At 55.2% G+C, this 19464-nt stretch overlaps 1 protein-coding gene across 4 annotated transcripts in view; it reads left to right on the forward strand.

Moving 5' to 3' along the window:
* The window catches only part of PLCG1 (phospholipase C gamma 1), a 36100-nt gene that overhangs the window by 5092 nt on the left and 11544 nt on the right, over positions 1–19464 (forward strand). For all 4 annotated transcript variants that reach the window (XM_054510095.2, XM_054510096.2, XM_045885769.3 and 1 more), the window contains exons 3-9: positions 15636–15788; positions 15904–15997; positions 16157–16204; positions 18627–18711; positions 18804–18887; positions 19120–19154; positions 19357–19429. In XM_054510095.2, the coding sequence (XP_054366070.1) occupies positions 15636–15788; positions 15904–15997; positions 16157–16204; positions 18627–18711; positions 18804–18887; positions 19120–19154; positions 19357–19429 (572 nt within the window). The remainder of the gene's footprint in view (positions 1–15635; positions 15789–15903; positions 15998–16156; positions 16205–18626; positions 18712–18803; positions 18888–19119; positions 19155–19356; positions 19430–19464) is intronic.

The raw sequence follows: 19464 nt of genomic DNA on the forward strand, positions 1-19464 counted from the left end.
AATTGACCCACAGTAACTGGAGGTTTGTGGCTTTAGACTCAGTCCAGTTTGGGTTCAAGATACCGCTGTGTGTGTGTGTGTGTGTGTGTGTATACACACGCACACAGATGCATAGGCTTGAGTCATTGGCCAGAGATCTTTGCCACTAACCTTGTTTTGTGTAGCCTCTTAGAATGAGGGGAATTTATTCAATAAATATTGTTTGAACACCTATTTGCCCAGTGCTAGGCACTAAGGGTGAGTAAGACGTGGACTGTACCATTAAGGAGCTCCCACATTCCCGGAAGAGACAGAATTGGGAACGTGTAATTATAACCATGTGTGCTATGTACCATAATAAAGGTCTATACCAAGAGCTCTGTGAGTGCAGGGTAGCAAGCTCTGCTTAGTGAGCTGGGGTTGACAGGAGAGAGCCAGGGAAGGCTTCTGGGGGGGGGGGTGACCTGTGAGCTGTGCCTTGACTGATTGAAGAACTTGCGCGTGTCCGTGTGGAACAAGGGGGATCCCTGTGCACGGCTCAGGTATGCATTTAATGTGGTAGAGAGAAGGCTGGGGCTGGTTGGGAGCAGTTTAGGGAGGGCCACAGGGTGCCGTGCTCTTGGGTTTTGCTCTGTCCTGTCAGCAGAGGCTGAAGTGGGGCTGTCTTGCATTCTGTGTCGGAGAGGTGGAGGGAAACCAGTAAAGTACTGCAGTTTGCAGGAGAGAGCTGGTGAGCAGGGGCAGGACTTCCTCTGGAGGCGAGGCCGGGCAGGGACGCCCGCAGAAGCGGTGGAGGGTCGGGGGCTGGGTCTGGAGGGATGAGCCGGTGGGGGCACAGTAGTTTAACATTTGGGTTCTGAACTCAAGACTGCCTGGGTTGTGCCCCTTACTTGCTCTGTGACCTTCAGTGTGTGACTTTCTCTCTGGGCTCTTTGTCTCCAAAAGGGGGATATAGTAACAAACTGCATTTGTCTCATAAGGGGTTTTGTGACGAATTGAGGAAGATCTTCATAGAGGGCTTCACACAGAGTGTGGTGCGGTGGGAGCTCTGACAAGGATGAGGATGAGGATTAAGTTCCCAGGAGGACCCAGTAGCTGAAGGGAGCCGATGTACCTGTCATATTGAGGGGCTGGAGCCTGGCCACCAGGCCCTTTGATTGGGAGATGAGGAGGCCCACCCATATTCTCTTGCACCAAACTCTCGGCAGCCCGCTGTTGTCAGGGCTCTTTCCTGCTGCTGACTTTTGCAAGGTGACAGAGCAGTTGGCTGAAAGCAGCTGCTGTTTGGTATCATACTGGCCTATTTCTATGTGCCTTGCCCCGATAAATGCTATCTGAACACATTGATTGGAGACCCCTCTCTTCTAGGAAGTGCTTTATTTATTCTTTTTTAAAGATTTTATTTATTTGGGGCGCCTGGGTGGCTCAGTCGGTTGAGCGACGGCCTTCGGCTCAGGTCATGATCCTGGAGTCCTGGGATCGAGTCCCACATCGGGCTCCCTGCTCAGCAGGGGGTCTGCTTCTCCCTCTGACCCTCTTTCCTCTTGTGCTCTCTGTCTCTCATTCTCTCTCTCAAGTAAATAAATAAAATCTTTAAAAAAAAAAAAGATTTTATTTATTTGAGAGAGAATTGGGGGAAGGCGCAGAGGGAGAAACACACTCCCCGCTGGGCAGGGAGGCCGACGCGGGACTCAATCCCGGGACTCCAGGATCACGACCTGAGCCGAAGGCAGTCGCTTAACCAACTGAGCCACCCAGGCACCCCCCTTTTTTTTTTTTTTTAAGATTATTTATTTGAGACAGAAAGAGAGCGCAAGGGGTGGGGAGGAGCAGAGGGAGAGGAGAAGCAGACTCCCTGCTGAACAAGGAGCCCGTGGGGCTCGGTCCCAGGACCCTGAGATCGTGACCAGAGCTGAAGGCAGATGCTTAACCGACTGAGCCACCCAGGTGCCCCTCTAGGAAGTGCTTTAATGCTACCCCGTCAGTATGGTAGGGCCTGTCTCTGCCTTTCTTGTCACTATTCCTGTCAGTCTTCATTAACTCATGGCATCTCTTCCCATTCTGTGCCCTTTCCTCTGATGTGGCTTCAGAGAGGTCAGAGATGGGTAAGTTAGAAGGGGGAAGTGAGGCCTAATGTCACAAAGGCCTGATATCAGGGGATAGGAGACTCCCACCCGCCCCCATTCCCTTAGAACTGGAGAAGTCGGTGGGGGCTTTGAGGAGAGTCATGGGAGAAAGGGAAGTGGGGTAGGAGGAGGGGACCGTGCTGGTGCTTCGTACAGAGTGCTTTGTTCAGAGAGGCGTGGTGCCCGTGCTTCCCTGGAGGGACCTCTTTGAGAGCAATATGGTAACAGATGACAAGACTAGGCAGAGCCAAGGTGATGAGTGGCCTGGAGCGGCCACTGATAACTGGGCTCCACAGGACTGAAAATTTGTGGCTAGAATCAGATTGGGGTTCGAGTCTCAGCTCTTCCTGTGACCTTGGTCAAGTAACTTTAATCTATCTGAAACTGATTTTCAGCTGTAAAATTAATTTCTTCCTCACAGAGCTGTATATTAAAGTAGCCAAATGAGGTTGTGTATGAGAGCAAGAGATTTTATGTGAAAGGGCTCTGCACAGCATTTGGCACTTGTGGGCACTTAAGAAGTATTTGTTTCCTTTGTTTTCGCCTTAGCTAACTACAGAGTTCCAGTGCTTTCCCCCACCAAGCGTGGCCACTGGTGGCTGCTCTGGCAGCCTGGGCTAGAAGTCTGTTTCCTGCTTGTTCTCTTTGTTCCCTCCCTGAGTCTGTACACAGAGGACTGGGGCACGAGAAAATTCGGTATTTCTCCTAGTGCAGTAGAGTTCTCACCCGCGGTATCGTTTGAATGCCACCACAGCTCTGTGAACCAAAGGAGGACAAGAATGGTTAGGCCTCTCTTAGAGATGAGAAACCAAGGCCCCAAGGGTAAGGGCACACAGCAAGTTCATGGCAGTGCCGGGATTGGAGCCTAGGATCTCTGATTCCCACTACCATATTCAGATGTTTTTCCACTCTTGAGAAAATGACGAGAAGATAGATTTCTGTAGGACCAGCGTGTTTTTTTATGAGGGCAGAGTGATCTGATCTCCACTCTGCTCCCTGCCCAGATGTGCTGTTTGACCAGCCCAGGCCTCTGTCCATGGACAGAGGGGCCCTAGGCGCTCCCTCTAGATTATGTGCTGCCTTCATCTTGCCACGGCACCCCCATCAAATTGCTTTTCCACACTCCTGCTTGGGGGGACGATAGCAGGTGATCTGAGGTACAGGGACAGAAGAGCCCTGCTCTGACCTGTTGTGACTGGCTCATGATGACGACCGCACCTGGGCCTCCGCAGGGAGATGGGGACCCGGGGCTCCATGCTCCAGGCACTCTGAGAAGGGCCTCTCCAGGACCCCTAATGAGAAGCTCAAGTGCATGCATTCATCTGATGTGTTCCTTCATTTGCCCTTGTTTACTGTGGGCATGCTGCTGTGTGTTGGGCCTGCTAAGCTGGACGTGAGAACTGCAACCTCTGGCTTACTCCAGTGGTGGTAGGTCTCTACCCTGGTGTGCTTTATCTCTGTAGCTACTCTTTCCTTAAAACAACAGTAAAAAGCCCCCAAACCCTGGCCTTCTTGCGCCCTTTGTGGCACACTGAACACGCAGAACCCCACTGTGCTACCCTGGCTTTGGACTCTGGCATTTGCTGACGTGCCAAGCACCGTGGAGTCCAGTAAAAAATGTAAAGGTTAAGATAGGTATAGCCAGAAAAGACATCAGCCACCAGACAGAAAAAACAATTACAGGGCCTGGGGAGTGCTGTGGAGGAAACAAACCAGAGGCTGTTCTGTCAGGTGAGGTGAGGTGAGGTGAGGGTGCTCTGATAATCCAGATCTCTCTCGGTTGCCGACAACAACTGAGGCTCGTTTTTCACTTACACTGCATGTATGTGACCACGACAAGCCCCTCCACTTATTTCTGGACAATGGCCTCAGTGGCTCTGGGTCAGCCTCCTGGTACAGGGCCTGAACACTGGGCAGACGAGGCCGGAGAGGGCTTTGGTCAGCAGAGGCTGGGGAGGAAGTCATTTCCGTGGCTTCGGCGTGGGCAGTGGTGCCGGTAGCTCTGCTGTTGGGGCAGACGCACTGCTGCCTGCGTGGCCGGGCTCTCTGCAGTGGGTACCTTGTGTTCGGACTTGGGGTTACCTTATCTGTGCGCCTGCCTGATTGCTGTCTCCCTGCTGTGCCCCTCCTGGAGCTGCCCCGAGCCTAGTCTGCTGCGGCCACAGCTTTCCTGCGGTCACCCCTGAGGTGGAGCTTCTCACTGCCTCCTCGTAGCTGCTCCCAAAGCTCTTTTGCTGGGCATGCTGGTGCCTCCAGAGGGAGCCCTCAGGAGAGGGAGGGAGAGAAGTGTGGGAGAGGGGTCTTCTGTGAATACTCTGGGGCTGGGGGAGGAGGCCTTGGGGACATGCAGTTGGTGGCTTTGGGGGAGCCTGTGGTCCCAGGAGCTGGGGCTCTGAGAGTCCTGCCTGCTGTCCGCACAGCTCTTCACGTTCTCCCTCCGCTCCTTGTGACACCGGGTCCTTTCCAGGTGGTGCTTGGCTAGCCTTTAAGGGGCTGCCGTGGCTGTGTGCCCAGGCGCAAGTACTAGCTCTCTCCCCAACTCATCACCTCCTAGGAACCGGGCCCATCCAGGGGGAAGCAGGGAGGGCTCCTTTTTATAGCCACATGTAGGCTTTGTGTATAGGCTCTGCTGCTTCCTTCCGGGCCCTTCCTGGTGTTGGCGGGTGGCCCTGGCTTCAGCAGGACTCAGGATGCAGAATAAGTGGGTGGGGCTTTCTCCTGCAGAGGACTGGCATCTCCTTTTCTGAGCCCATGCCTGGCACAGAGGAGGCTGGGTTAGCAAGCAAGAAAAGGAGGTGGCTCGATCTTTGATCCTGGAAAGCTTGGAATCTAGAACATGCAGAAAACCATGAAAGCCCAGAGCCAGCAGGAGACAGTTGTGCCTAAAGTACTGTAGGCTGAACCTAAGCGTCCAGACACAGTCAGCTTCCTCTCTGTTGCAGCCCATCCTGTCCTTGTGGAGTCCCTCCCCCCTGCTGGCTGGGAAGCCAGCATTGGTTAGAGAATCTGTACAAAGGCTGTGAGGTGCCTGGGAGCAAGGCGTGGGCATGGTGAAGGGTGGGTGGTCTGACGGAAGCTCCAAGCCCTGGCAGTGAACACTGACCAGACTGGTGAGGGGCTGGGCCACAGCAAGTTTGACCACTTGTTTGTGTGAGATCTAATTCTAACTCAGTAGGGGTGGGCCGTTCACTTTGGGGTTGGCTTCCTGTTTTCTTAGACACCTGGGGTTATGGCTGAGCTGAAATGTCCTGAGGGAAGTAGTTGTTTAAGGGATGCCCCCAGGTCACAGTGTCCTTGGCTTGGCCTTGTCCATGGGGGGGGGGCGGGGGGAGTAGGGCATTGACCACACTGGGCCTCTGGCTGTGAAGCTGTGGGTGTGTGGTGGGTGAATTCTAACCCCATGGGACTGAGTGACTTCAGCCTCAGGCCCCAAGGATACAGGCTGAGTTCATAGAGTGACTAACCCTGGGAAGGAGAGGAGGATCTGGCCACAGGTCCCAAAGGCTTTTCAGCCTACTTGGGGGCAGGAGGTCAGCTGGGAGGTTGGGCAGTGCTGGGGTGCAGGGGCTCTGCAGTGGGCCAGCTCCCAGAAGTGTCCAGGACCTCGAAAGTTCAATGAATGGGGTGCCTGGGTGGCTCGGTCGTTAAGTGTCTGCCTTCGGCTCAGGTCATGATCCCAGGGTTCTGGGATCGAGCCCCACATCAGGATCCGATCCCTGCTCCGCAGGAAGCCTGCTTCTCCCTCTCCCACTCCCCGTTTGTGTTCCCTCTCTTGCTGTGTCTCTCTGTCAAATAAATAAATAAAATCTTAAAAAAAAAAAAATTCAGTGAAATGTGCGTGCCCCCCCCCCCCCCGGTATATTCAGGCTACCTGGGGGGACAAGAACACTGAGTATAAGTCACTTTCCATCCTCCTCTTTCCTGACCCTCAGAGCAATCAACATGGGGCTCTGCATCCCCCTCCCCCTGTTCCACCTGATGGCTCTTCTCTCTTGGGGAGGCAGCTCTCCTCTTCCTACCCTAGTCACTTTACCCGAAGCGGTAATTGAGTATAATGTGCCTGTGGCCTTTCTTGGGAACTCCTAGCAAACCCACCGAGGAGGTTAGAAAGGGTAGCATATGTCACTTTGTCAAGGATTTTACTCCGGGCCTCTTGAGGCTAGCAGTGAAATACGGAGAACATCCCCTCTAGTGACAACAGAATGCCTGGTGCCTGGAGCATTTCCACAAGGATGCCTGGTCCCTGGCATGAGAATTGGCCCACGCTGGAAGGGTGAGGCTCTGCAGGCTGGAGTGGGAGGCAGCAAGGAGCCTGTTAGGGGAGGTGAGGCCAGAAGCTGTCTTAAGAGGGTAGAACTATAGGAAGTTAAAATCAGGAATGGGAAGTCCCAGAGTAGCCATTCCTCTTGACAGGGGAGGCAACTTGGAAGAATTCTAGCTGGGCTTCCTGGGGAGGCAGCAAGTTCCCGATCACCTTGGAGTGAGGTCAGAGGCTAGATCATGCATCAGGGCCTTGCCTCCCCGGGAAGCAAAAGGAGGACAAGGGAAGTGCCTTGGCTTGGGCTGGTGTGGCCCAGAGGGAGTGTGGCCAGCTGCTGTGGAGAGGCTGGGCCCAGCAGCTCCAGAACGGGAGAGGCCTAGTGGGGTGCACAGAAGAGGATGTCTGGGCCAAACAGACCTTGCCTTCATGACTTCTTCATTGCTTAGCACATCTCCAACCTCCTGGTCAAGATTGACTCTCTTGGGGGTTTAGGGCTGGCCCCACACCTCCCTCCCGTCCCCCACCCCCCGCCTCCCTCCCACCCCCTGCCTCCAAGAAGGAGCAGGGTATATGGTGCTGGTAACATGGAAACCAAAGAGGTGGGGAGCCAGGGCATGCATGGGGCTCCACAAGGAGCTCTGCAGAGGAGGCCTCTGCTGTCCCCCTCCACTGTCCTCCCACTTCAGCCCATCCCTTAGATCTCTAGCCAGAGGCTCCTACTGTTTCTTGGGGGGGTGGGAAGCCCCAGATTTTCCTGTCTTCTAATGCATTCCATTTCCTGCTAGGCCCTGGGATCTTAACGCTGACAGGCATGGTCCATGCCCTCAAGGAGCTCACACTCCATTGGAGAAGATTTAAAAGACACATAGGGTTCCCACTCATCTAAGTGCTCAGTAAACATGGTTGTGACAAATAAAGCCAGTATCAGGGCTTGTCCAAGGATTAGGTTGGGGATGGTGAAGAAAAGGATGGTTCTAAAGTTTCTAGTTTATGTACCTATTGGGAGGTGATGCTGTTAGTTTCCCAAGAGGTGTGGCAGGAGACCTGGGTTTTGGTGAGAGAAGTGTTGAAGAGTATGAGGGAATGTGTTTGGTTTGAGGGGTTGACTTTGAGATGTTTTTGAGGTGAGCAGCGGGGAGGTGGCAAGTAGGCAGTTGGACTGAAGGACCTGAAGCTTAAAGGTGGGGACTGGTTGTCTGTTGGCAGTGGAATCTGTGGGCATGGATGACTGACTGGGAGGAGGTAGAGCATTAGGGGAAGAGAGGACCTTGGCCTCGGCCTTGATAAAGGCCAGCGTGTAATGCAGTTAGGCCTGAAGCCCAAGAAGAAGGGGGAAACCAGAAGTCATGAGGGAGAAGCCAAGGGCAGAGCTTCAAGCAGGAGGGAGGGTGTGGTCAACCATGTTGATTGCTCTGAGGGTCAGGAAAGAGGAGGATGGAAAGTGACTTATACTCAGTGTTCTTGTCCCCCCCGGGTAGCCTGAATATACCGGGGGGTGGGGAGGGGGCAGGCACGCACATTTCATTGAATTTTTTTTTTTTTTTAAGATTTTATTTATTTGACAGAGAGACACAGCAAGAGAGGGAACATAAACGGGGAGTGGGAGAGGGAGAAGCAGGCTTCCTGTGGAGCAGGGATCCTGATGTGGGGCTCGATCCCAGAACCCTGGGATCATGACCTGAGCCGAAGGCAGACACTTAACGACCGAGCCACCCAGGCACCCCATTCATTGAACTTTCGAGGTCCTGGACACTTCTGGGAGCTGGCCCACTGGGTCCTCAGCCTCTCCTGTAGCTGGGGGCCAGGCACACACAAGACATCTAGAAAAAACTTGGGCAGCTTTCAGTGGAGGCAGAGGTCTGAGTGCACAGGATTTCTGCCCTGGGGGCTGACCCATGAACTACCTGGGGAGTTTAGGCCTGGGCAGCAAAGTTGGGGCAAGCCCATGTCCATACTGCAGCTTTTCCCTCTTCTGGGAAAGGCCTCCTGTAGGCCCAGCATCCTTCCCCCTCTTCTGTGAAACTGAATGCCCCCCCACTCCCCCCAACAAACTGCTCCAATGATGCCTTGGCTTCCATGATCTCCTCTGCCTGACACGGGCTGTCAGCCCTCCAGACCTGCCTTCTGCAGAGTGATCTGAGAAATCCCAAGGAGTACTGCTCACTTTCTCTGTGCTCCCAGCACCACAGACATCTGCCTGTTGTTCCATCTTTGCACAACCTCACAGTTATCTACTTCCCCATCTGTTTCCTCCACCAGCCAGGGGCTTTTCTGAAGGGCAGGAACTCCAGTGCCTTATTGATTTCTGTTTACCCAGGACCCAGCCCAGGGCCTGACACTGAGGAGATAGGTGCCTAATACATGTTTGATTTGATGATGGAATGAATGAACAAGCGTAATAGGCAACTGCTCAGCTCTCTCCCAGCTTTTGAGTTCTCTGGGTGGGGCCTCCTTTCCCTTCCTTCCTTTGGGGCCTGGGCATGCTGTTCCCACCTCTGATATGGGTGGGATTAGTCTAGCGTCCTAGGCAAGAGGGCTGCCTGCCTGGATGGTATGAAAGCTCTGGGGCCATGCAGAGGGTCCCAGTTCTGCCATGAACCACTGTGTGACCATGACAAGACCCTTCGGAGCCTCCATTTTCTCATTGCTCCAAAGAGGAGATTCATCTAGAATCTGGATTCTAGATGATTCATGTGCTGGCAAGGATCCTTTACAGCTGTAACCTGAAGCAGTTAGTACATATGGGTTCAAGGTCTCACGTAGGAGGACCCTGCAGACCTCCATCCAGCTGTCTGAAGGGCCTTTTCCTGTTTATCAAGGTGGGAGAGGGCCAGATGCCCGGTCAGGCCTGGCTGCTCTTCTCAGTCAGGTGTTTAGGGAGCAGTGACTGATGAAACCCCAGCCAGAAGCAGATGCTGAGCTCTGCCCTGGTATACCCTGGACTCCCGAGATTCAGCCAGGGTTCCCTTGTGTACACCTTGGTAAGGGGCTTTGGCCTCTCTCCTCTGCTGCTGCACAGGCATGGGAAGGAGAGAAGCCCCATTCTCACCTTTTCTTTGTTGCATGACCCTCTGACCCCAAGTCTCCCAGCCTCCAGCCTTGCCTATAAATTCGAGGTAGATAGCTACCCACACCTCTGCTTTTGACTTCCTCTCTGGTGGGATCTGGGAGCTGCTTCTGATGGTTTCTGTTGGAAGATAGGAAGGGAAAGGTTATAGTCTGAGAAAAGAGAGGAGAATGGGGGGGGGGGGTTTAAGCTTTCTAGATTAAAAAACAAAACCCTTCAAGTTTACCATGAGTTGAAATTATTTTAAGTTGCAAAATGTATATGCTTGTATTTCTGTATGGGTAACATTTACTGAAGTTTACATCAATTAGCTTACGTACTTTGTAAAAGGAAAAATGCTCTAAAAAATATTTCAGTGAAAGCGTGTTTCATGTCCAGAAATTTGTGATATGTGCCACTTCCTTCTGGTTTTTTGTTGTGCTGGTGGTGGTGTTCTTAGCTCTTATGTTCATCATTTGTGGGGAGGTTAATTTTCAGTATGTCCTCCTGTCTCTCTGGTGAGATCGCTTTGGTATCTCTTCTTGACATCTCAGTCACTCAGTGAAGAAGGGGCCAGGAGTGGTGATCCTCTTTTGCAGAAGAGGGACATGAGGCTCAGAGGTGGGGTGTGCCTCCCACCTGCCTTGCCAGTGCTTGGTGTTCGTGGCTCTTCTAGGTACCTCCTCCTTGCTTGATGGGTGTAATTGGCCGGAGGTTTGGAGGACCTCTGTCTGGGGAGGGTTTGTTTGGAAGTGGCCTCACTGGCGGCAGGGGATGCTAGGACACTGGTTCCTGACCAAGAAGCTTGAATCTAATTTAGAATTTGGATTTGATGCTGGGCTCCCTTCTACCCCTTCCAGAGCCTGCCGTGCTCACAGTGAAGCAAAGCCATACTCACTAAGATACCCTGGAAAAGGCTTGGTGCCCCGCCCTTGCTACCCCCTTTCTCTTCCCTGGGGATGCCGCCTGGTCTCCGGGGATGCTGCCTCTCTGCCGTGGCTGTCCTGATGCACTAGGCAGGGGTATGACTGGTAGGGCACTTGATGCTCGGCCTGATGTCTGGGAGGGTTGGGAGCAGGATTCTAAGACCAGAAGCAGCCCTATCAGAAGGACCTAGCATAGACAAGTCTTCTAGGGTCATTGTCTTCAGTCCCTTCCAAGACTCCAAACTGGCTTCCTGCCATTGAACTTGTCCCTTTCATGGCACCCTTTCCTCACCCAGTGGAGTAGGTGCTGTCCCAGGCTTGGGGACCTACTCTGCTGCAAAGGCAAATTCTGATCTGGCCCTGAGAACGACGACAGCACTCTTTCTTTGTTGCTGTCTAGCTGCCCACCTCCCAAAGTGCTTGGGATCAGTTGTGTGGCTCAGATGAGGACACTGAGGCTCTTAAAGGGAAAGCGACCACCACTACTGGTACGTCCCGAAGTCATTTGCTCTCCAGGCCTGACTGACCCGAGCACTCTGCTTTGAGTAACTGCTGATCTCTAGTCTCCATGGTCTCCAGCAAGGAGCCTGTCCCTGGGCCAAGAGAGGAGACAAGGGAGGGTTTCCTTGCCTGGCCAGGCAAGCTTTGGTTTTGCACATTCAGTCTTGTGGCATTCTGCCTCAGTGCTTAGAGCCAGCCCCTGCCACCAGGCAATGGGCATGTTTTCTTCTGCATAAAAATCAAAACAGAAACCAGTCCAAGGTTGGGGGTGGTCAAGGCAGGCCAGGCTTGACTCTCCCATGGGAATATCTTTATGTAGTCATCTGTTCACCTGTGAACAGTTAATGGCCGTCCCACCCCTAACGAAAACCTTCACTTTATCCATGACCTGCCAGAGAGGCCCAGCTATATGCTTGGAAACAGGATTTGAAAATTGATCTTTGTGATTTCAGTCTGTTAGTCTCCCGTTCTCATACCCCACCCTATGTGAGGTGGTGGGGTGCACATGCCTCGGACTTCTGAGTGTGAAGTGGGGTGCTGTGGCTGCAGCTGGCCCGGTGCTGCAGGCTCAGGAAGCGGCCTCTGGCTTAGAGCACATCTGCATGCACTGATCTGAACTCTGGCCCCAGGAGCCCCACTCCTTCATGGTGCCCCATCCCTGCGAGACCCCTTTTTGAGCTAGGGAAATGGCTGCTTGGATTCTCTCCTTAGGCAGTTACGGCCTAGCTTTGCCTTTCCTAGGTTTGGGCCCAACCCCAGCAAAGCCCTGGCAGGTGGCTGCAGTTGTCTCCCCTGCTGCTGGCTTCTCTGGGCCTCGAGTTGATGCACTAGGCACACAGGCCAGGGGTCAGGCTCCTTCAGATATCACTGGTTCCTGACAGGGTCCTTATTGCAACCCTGTGAGGTAAGGGGAATTCCCAGTTTACTAATGGAGAAACGGAGGCCAAAAGAGTGAGGGCCTGCCTAGGGCTGCCAGCTAGGATTTAAGACCTGCGTGGTTCTCCTCTGCTAGGCGTGGGCAGCCTTTAGGAAGGGGGACGGTCAGGGCAGGCTTCCTGAAGGAGTGGGAGGGGGCAGGTTGCCACCAGAACCCCCAGGCTTCTGCCCAGAGCACCAGGCAGTCTGGCTATCAGAAGGTCCTCAGCCCTCACAGCTGGCCTGTGATGCCAGTCCCTGGCCCAGCATGGGTAATCCCTCATTACCCCAAAGCCTCTTGAGGAGGGCTGGTCTCTGTATCTTCATGAGAGTGTGTGGGTGATTAAATGCCCAGGCAGCTTATCTTGTCACTGTCTCCCACGGCCATGCTTGGTGTGGTGATACTCCTGCCATTCCTGAAGCATGGGCCTTGGGGACCCGGTCCTTGGAGGAATGAACACACCATGCCTCTGGACAGGCTGAGCTGGCCGGGTGGTGCTGGTGGAACCCCAGGTGCTCTCAGGTTGGAGTGAGCTTGAAGATGGCCCTTTGTCATTGGTGAAGCCCTACACTCTTCTGCTACACAGGATTCTAGCCTGGCCCCCTGGTTGTGGGATCCTGCCCTTGTCCCTTAGAGAGTTGCCCTGTCTCACTTCCCTGTCTCCAGCCTAGCAAGGACCTCTCAGTACCCTGACTTTTCTTTTCCCCAGTGTTCCTTGAACGTTGTCTTCCCATGGTTCTGAGCGGGGGATGAGTGCTGGGTCATGGGTCTCTGGGAACAGGGTGCTACTCTTCTGCTTTTCTAAGCAGTTCTCTCCTCCCGAAGCTCCCAGGTCCTGGGAGGGTCTCTGTCCCTGCCCTTCCTGTCCCACTGCAGTTCTGACCCATACAGCTCGGTTGGCTTGGCCTCCCCCTCCCCCCAACTAGGGCAGAGGCCATGCCTGTCCCAGGGAGTCTCCTCCCCTGATGGCAGTCCCTGGGGGACCAGCCCTGGCTCTCTCAGGAAAGGGGACCCTTCTGTGTTTGTCTGGGAGGCAGGGGGATGGGAAGTGGGGTTGAGAGGTGGCACAGGAAATAGTAGAGAGTCTCACCCTGGCGTCATGTCCTTTCAGCCTGCTTGGCTTGTTGCACTTGGAGGGCATCAGGCCCAGGCTGGCCCTTCCTTATGAGGGGGAAGGTGCAAGGGACCAGGTGTGGCCAAGCAGGAGCTTGGGAAGCTTGGGCATCTGGCCTGGAGCCGCTCTGTGCCTCTGTGGTTCCTGGTTGGGCAGGAGCCCAGTCAGCCTCCAGCCTGATCTCCATGGGAAATGCGCCCAGCGGCACAGGGCAGGCCAGAGGTTCTCCTGGGGCCTGCCGGTGGCTGGGGGGGGGGGGGGGGGGCGCAGTGCGTGCTGTAGGGCATGCGCGGGGCTGCACCTGTCCGGCCTCAGGCTTTGAACTGACCCTCTAGCTGCCTGCCAAGCAGCGGCCACGGCACGGGCTACTTCTAATGACGGGCGGGCAGCTGAGAGGAAGGGCCCAGGCTGTGGAGCACGCAGACCCTGGCCTAGATGCATTTGTGTTGGTGAGGTTGTGTGCCTGTGTGAGAGGTGTGGGAGGGGGTGACAGCAGCTCTGCACCGGAAGAGCGCACTGGTTTCTGTTTCAAAGGGCAAGGTTTGTGGTTATTCTGCAGTTTCTGGTCTGGGCATTTCCCCTGTTCAGCTCCTCCTTCTATCCTTGGAAACTGTCTTCTCAGGCCAGGTTTCTGTGACTCAGTTCCCCCCACCCTCCCTGTTTCTACCTGAGTGTAACTTATTCTTAAAACTCCACTCCCATTTTGTGGCCCCTCCCCCCACCTGTGTGCCTGCTCTCTTCATTTGCTCATCCAGTCCTTCAGCCACTACTGCATATGGGCCCTGTCTGGGGGGGGAGGACTCATGTTCACACACGTAGTGTCATGAGGAGGCAAGGGCATGATTACTGCAAGAGGGCGCTTCTGAGTTGGGTCTTTGGTGGGAGAGAATGGAGCCTGGGAGATAGTCCACCCTAGGGACCGGGATGAAATGGGGGGACAGGAAGCACTGGCTGTTCTTGCCCTTGGCCCAGCTTAGTTTAGACGGACCAGAGAAGATGGGAGGGAAGAAGCTGGGAATGGAGATCACTGAGCCTCACCAGGAAGGGCCTTGAAGGCCCTAGAAGGAGCATGTTCTCCTTAGTGAGCAACCACAGGAGGGATCAGAACAGTGTTATAAGGATTCTGAAGACTTAAGAAGGGTAGCTCATTGGTAAAGAGGATGGGTGGGGGCAGGGCTGCTGGCAGGGAAGGCAGGGCTTTGTTGGTGGGAGGACCAATCCTGAGGGTGTGATGAAGGCAAGGGAGCAGGGAGAGTGGGCTCCAGTTAGAACCAGTAATGCTGTGGCGGGGAGCTGGGGTTGGGGCTAGGCAGTGCCTCTGTTTGAGGTGGGACAGATGGGGCACAGCTGTGGCTGGAAGGGGTAGGAAGAGAGCCTGGGGATTTGGGCCCTTTGGGACGTTCTGGCCAGGACGGTGTACAGTTTGGACTGGGAAGGCTCTGCGATGGACGCTAGCCGGGCAGTGTGCTGGCATTGCTCCTGGCTCCAGATCTCCCGGGCCAGTCTGGGTCGAGAGCATTACAAGGGGCTCAGGGAGAGTCCTCTCTGGTCGCTCAGCCTGGCTTCTTCTGTTTGAACAGCTCCTCCCTAAATCTGTCTCTTTATCTGACTTGGAGAGTCTGCCCCTGTCCGGGATCCCAGCCAGCACTGGGGGATCGTGTGGGTGTGTGGCTGGGCTAGCCCTTCCCTGTGCGGCGCGGTGCTGGGGCCCTCTCCTGGCCTGGGGTCAGAACCTGTGCGGCTAGCGTACTTTGGTGAGGGAGCAGAGGGAGGGAACCTGCCTTGAATGAGCTCCCATGTGCCATGTACAGGGCTGGGCACTTCTGGCTTTTAGACCTTTCAGTCTTTCCAGCGGCCTCACCGTTACTGGTTAGCTGCGTTAACAGCTGAAGGAGTGAGATCAGAGCAGTTGTCACTGTGCTGAGGTCACACAGCTGATGGGAGGTAGAGCTGGGATTCTAGTCCAGGCAGTCTGGTCCCAGAGTCCAGGCATGTTTTTTCTACCACCCTGCCTTCTAGAGAAATTCAGTCAAGCCCTTGACTTTATATTTGGTAAAACTGAGACTGGGAGAAGTTAAATGAGTCACTCAGTGTCATCTCCCTTGTTAGTGGCCGGGGCAGGTCGTCTGCCATTCAGTGCTGTGTGCTTCCCCAGTCTGTGCTCTGTGAGCCCAGGGGAGCCACATGCAGGCCCTTTGACAGCCAGAGTGGGGAGACATCCCTTTGGAGAGCCGCTGCCTTGGGAGACCAGGCCTCTTGCTGAGACTTGCTTGGGGATGTCTTTGGGGTGTTGGGCCACTCAGGGTGCGTCAGTTCTCCGGGCCTGACCCCTCATTCCTCCAGTGGATTCTGAGACATACTTGGGTCTGCCTCACCCTACCCTGGGACTTTACAATTTGGTTTGTGTACTTTGTGTCAGGAAATGGTCCTCACGGAACAGCCTTCAGCCCTCCCCAGTTCTCTCTCTAGAGTCCATCTAGCTTTTTTCCAGGTCATAGTGACCTGCCCACATTCTCAGCAAGGGAATGTACACAGAATGGGGCTCCCTGCTCCCCCAGACAGCTCAGCTTCTGGCAGAGGTCTGTTCTCAGACTCAGCGTAGCTCTCTTTTATCACCTAGTAGGACTCAGTACTCTTGGCTCTGCCCCTTGATGAGGTGTCTCTCTTTGTGGTACCTCCCTAAGGGCGAACGAGGAAACCAGGCCGCCCTCATTTCGGCACTGACTCAGAGACCCCAGCCTGACCTTGGCCTCTTTACCTTCCTAGTTGACATTCGCGAAATCAAGGAGATCCGCCCTGGGAAAACCTCACGGGATTTTGATCGCTACCAAGAAGACCCTGCTTTCCGACCAGACCAGTCACACTGCTTTGTCATCCTGTATGGGATGGAATTCCGCCTAAAGACCCTGAGCCTGCAAGGTAGGAGTCACAGGGCTGGAGGAGATAGGGGGTAGTTTGGGGGCAAATATCCACTGGCTCCTGGCTCAGCAGGAGGTGTGTGTCCTCAGCTCAGCTCTTTACCCCTTGATCACAGCTACATCTGAGGATGAAGTGAACATGTGGATCAAGGGTTTAACATGGCTGATGGAGGACACATTGCAGGCAGCCACACCTCTGCAGATTGAGAGGTAAGAACCACCCCTGACATGGTTAGAGTTAGGGGCAGTAGATTCTAGGGAGCATTGGCAAGGACACAGGCCTTTGTGTGCCCAGGCACTGCCTCCTGACCTCCCCGGACCTCATCCAGCTGGTGAAGTGGTTCTCACTTCAGGCTTCTCTCCCTCCAGGTGGCTGCGGAAGCAGTTCTACTCAGTGGATCGGAATCGTGAGGATCGGTAGGTATTGGGCTGTGGCTCTAGTCCAGCCGGTGGGTTGGGGCAGCCAGAACAGTAGCCATGCCCCGAGCAGCTGCCTGGAGAACCAGAGGACCCAGGGGCCTGCCTCTAGTAGGGCTGGGGGCCAGGCAAGTGGAACTTCCTGCAGAAAGCCCTCTGAGGGCCTTGGTGCAGACTGGCTCTGGGTGTCCTGCAGAGAGGCTGAGAGTGGCCTTAGTGTGTGAGGGGGTGCCTGGAAGCGCACAGCTTTGAGGCCCACCATATGACAGCCAGAGGGGCCAGGGAGAGATGGGGGACAAAGATCAGTTCATGGTGAGGCCTTCTGACTGTTGCCGTGAAAGAGCTAGAAAACCACGGAGGGTTTTGAAAGGAAGTATCCCGTGACCCGACTTCAGTTGCACAGGACCGCCGGCTCCTGCTGGAGAGTCCAGGGCGGGGCAGAGCCAGCGAGCTTGGGCAGGGAGCTGCTTCAGCATTCTGGGTGGAAGATGAGAGGGTTTGGCTCAGGGTGCAGGGTGGTAGCAAGTGGTCGGATTTGGACTCTACTGTATCTTGAAGGTAAGAGTCCAGTGGAATTTCCTAACATTGATTTTGGTGTGCAAGAGAAAGAGAGGAGTCCAGGGTGACAGTAAGCTTTTTGGCTGAAGCATCTGGAAAGGTGGAGTTGCCATTGACTAAGATGGGGAAAGCCATGGAAAAAACATATTTGGGAGAGTTTAGGGGTACATTTAGGCCATGTTCAGTTTTTTTTGTTTTTTGTTTTTTAAAGATTTTATTTATTTATTTGAGAGAGAGAAAGCATGAGGTGGGGAGGGTCAGAGGGAGAAGCAGACTCCTCGCTGAGCAAGGAGCCCGATGCGGGACTCGATCCCGGGACTCCAGGATCATGACCTGAGCCGAAGGCAGTCGCTTAACCAACTGAGCCACCCAGGCGCCCAGGCCATGTTCAGTTTTATGATGCCCTTAGACGTCCAGGTGGAGACATTGCATTGGCAGGTGGGTAGAATGAGTTTAAGGGAGAAGTTGGGGTAGGAGATACTAGCTCGGGAGCATAGAGATGTTCCTTCCATAAGCCGTGAGGCTGGAGATCACCTGATAAGTGTAGCGAGGAAAGGGAAGAGGGCCAGCGGCTAACCCCAGGCTACTTGGACACTGGGGGGGATCAGGGAGGTGAGGAGGAGCTAGCCAGGGGAAGTAGCAGCTTGTGAGGTAAGAGAAAAACCTGGAGGGTGGAGTTTTGGAAGTTCGGGGAGGAGGGAGTGGCCAGCTGTGCCAGGCCTCGTCAAGTGCGTTGAAGACAGGTGCCCCTTGGACTTGACAGCACAGAGGTTGTTGGTGACCTTGAGGAGTGGGGAGGGGGGCTCAGGGAAGGAAAGGGAGCATGGATGGCTCCTTCAAGGTGCTGCTGTGAGGGAGAGCAGAGAAGGGAGCGGTCGCCGGAGAGGGCAGCAGGGTCGAGACAGGTGTTTTGGTGGGACGGGTAGTAGCTTGCTTGTAATGCTGATGGCAGAGAGTCGAGAGAGTTTGTTGATGCAGCAGGTTTCCCAGCCTGCAAAGCAAGGACCCTGACCACCTTCCTCCTGGCGCCTGGGGGTCAGATCAGCTGGCACGTGCCAGTAGCAGCCAGGACCACCCGGTACAGGACTGAATCCTGCAAGGGAGTTTTGGTGCTGCCTGCCAGGCTCTTAGGAAGGAGGAGGAGGACGGCCACCCCCCCTCCCTGACACCAGCCTCCAGGAGAGAAGGCCTCCCTTTCCCCCATCTTTGCCGTCTTTTGCCAGGCTCAGCAGTGTCCCCTAGTCCCACATCCTGGGCAGGGCACCCCTGGAGGGCAGGGACACTTCCCTGTCAGACCCCAGGAGAGTGTCCAGTCACCGGCAGTGGTATTTTGCTGAGCAGGACCCCCTCCGGCCACCCCCTCACCCCCCACCCTGTGCCGGGTGCTGAGACACACACTCCCGGCATTCCAGGGTCACTGGTCAGGAATCCCTGCCGAACTCCCCCCGGGGAGTATGTGAGTGAGCTGTGTGAGGCCTGGAGGCTCAGCAGGGGAAGGGTGCCTCCTGTGTCTGGGTGAGCCAGCAGCCCATAGGATTGCTAGGGGGCCAGAGAGAGGTACAGGCTCGAGTGTTGAGACCTATAGGCTGGCTCCCCTCCCCCATGCCTGACCCACTTCACTGAGCCTGTTCACTCCTTTCTCACTAGAATCACGGCCTTTGTCTTTGCTTAGATGAGGAAACTGAGCCCTAGAGAAAGGAGGGGACTTCCCTTGGTCACCCCAAGGGTTCTGATTTAGCCTCACCTCAGGACTCTAGGCGCCAGGGTAGTGTTTACCTGTCCAGCCCCAGGTGGACTCAGCCCACAAGTCAGAGGTCATGAGAGAGGTTGGGTGAGGCCACTGGGGATGTCCCTGTTTCCTCAGTATATCAGCCAAGGACCTGAAGAACATGCTGTCCCAGGTCAACTACCGGGTCCCCAACATGCGCTTCCTCCGAGAGCGTCTGACGGTAAGCACCTCCTGGGCCACCTGCAGGCAGTGGGCGCAGCCCGGGAGCCGCTGGCCGCGGACCTAACCGGAGTCCCGCCCTGTGCCGTGTAGGACCTGGAGCAGCGCAGCAGTGACATCACCTACGGGCAGTTTGCTCAGCTGTACCGCAGCCTCATGTACAGCGCCCAGAAGACGGTGCATGAGCCACCTGCCCTCCCACGGCCCCTGCCCCTGCTCTCCCACCCCAGCCCCGGCCCTGCTTGCCTCCGCCCCGCTGTCCCGCTTGAGGGCTTTCGGGTGCCATTTCTCCAGCTTTTCTCCTCTGGAGGCCTGCCCCTCTCTGTTGCCCCAGCCTTTCTTCCTGAAAGCCCTTTTCCCATGTGGCCTCCCAGGGGCTCTCGCTCTGACCAGCTTCTGTCTCCTGCAGATGGACCTCCCCTTCTTAGAAGCCAGTGCCCTGAGGTTTGGTTTGAAGTGGGGCGGTGGGGTTCTCCCCTGGTGACTCCTGGTACAGGTGGGAGGCCGTGGGAGGGAGTGAGCCATACTGGACCCTTTTGGGCAACTGTGCTGGCTGGGAGCTGGGCTCTGCCTTCCAGGGGGCCCCTCGTTGTCTGTGGGCTGTACCAGCCACCTGGCTGCCAGGCGCTCCCCTTCTTTCCCACAGGGCAGGGGAGCGGCCGGAGCTCTGTCGTGTGTCCCTTCCTGAGTTCCAGCAGTTTCTCCTCGAGTACCAGGGGGTACGGCCGGGTTGGACTGGGCCAGGGTGCCTGGC

The sequence above is a fragment of the Mirounga angustirostris genome, unplaced genomic scaffold, assembly GCF_029215605.1.
Source record: "Mirounga angustirostris isolate CCGP_5_RB_7025 unplaced genomic scaffold, mMirAng1.0.hap1 SCAF_10, whole genome shotgun sequence".
Classification (NCBI taxonomy): domain Eukaryota; kingdom Metazoa; phylum Chordata; class Mammalia; order Carnivora; family Phocidae; genus Mirounga; species Mirounga angustirostris.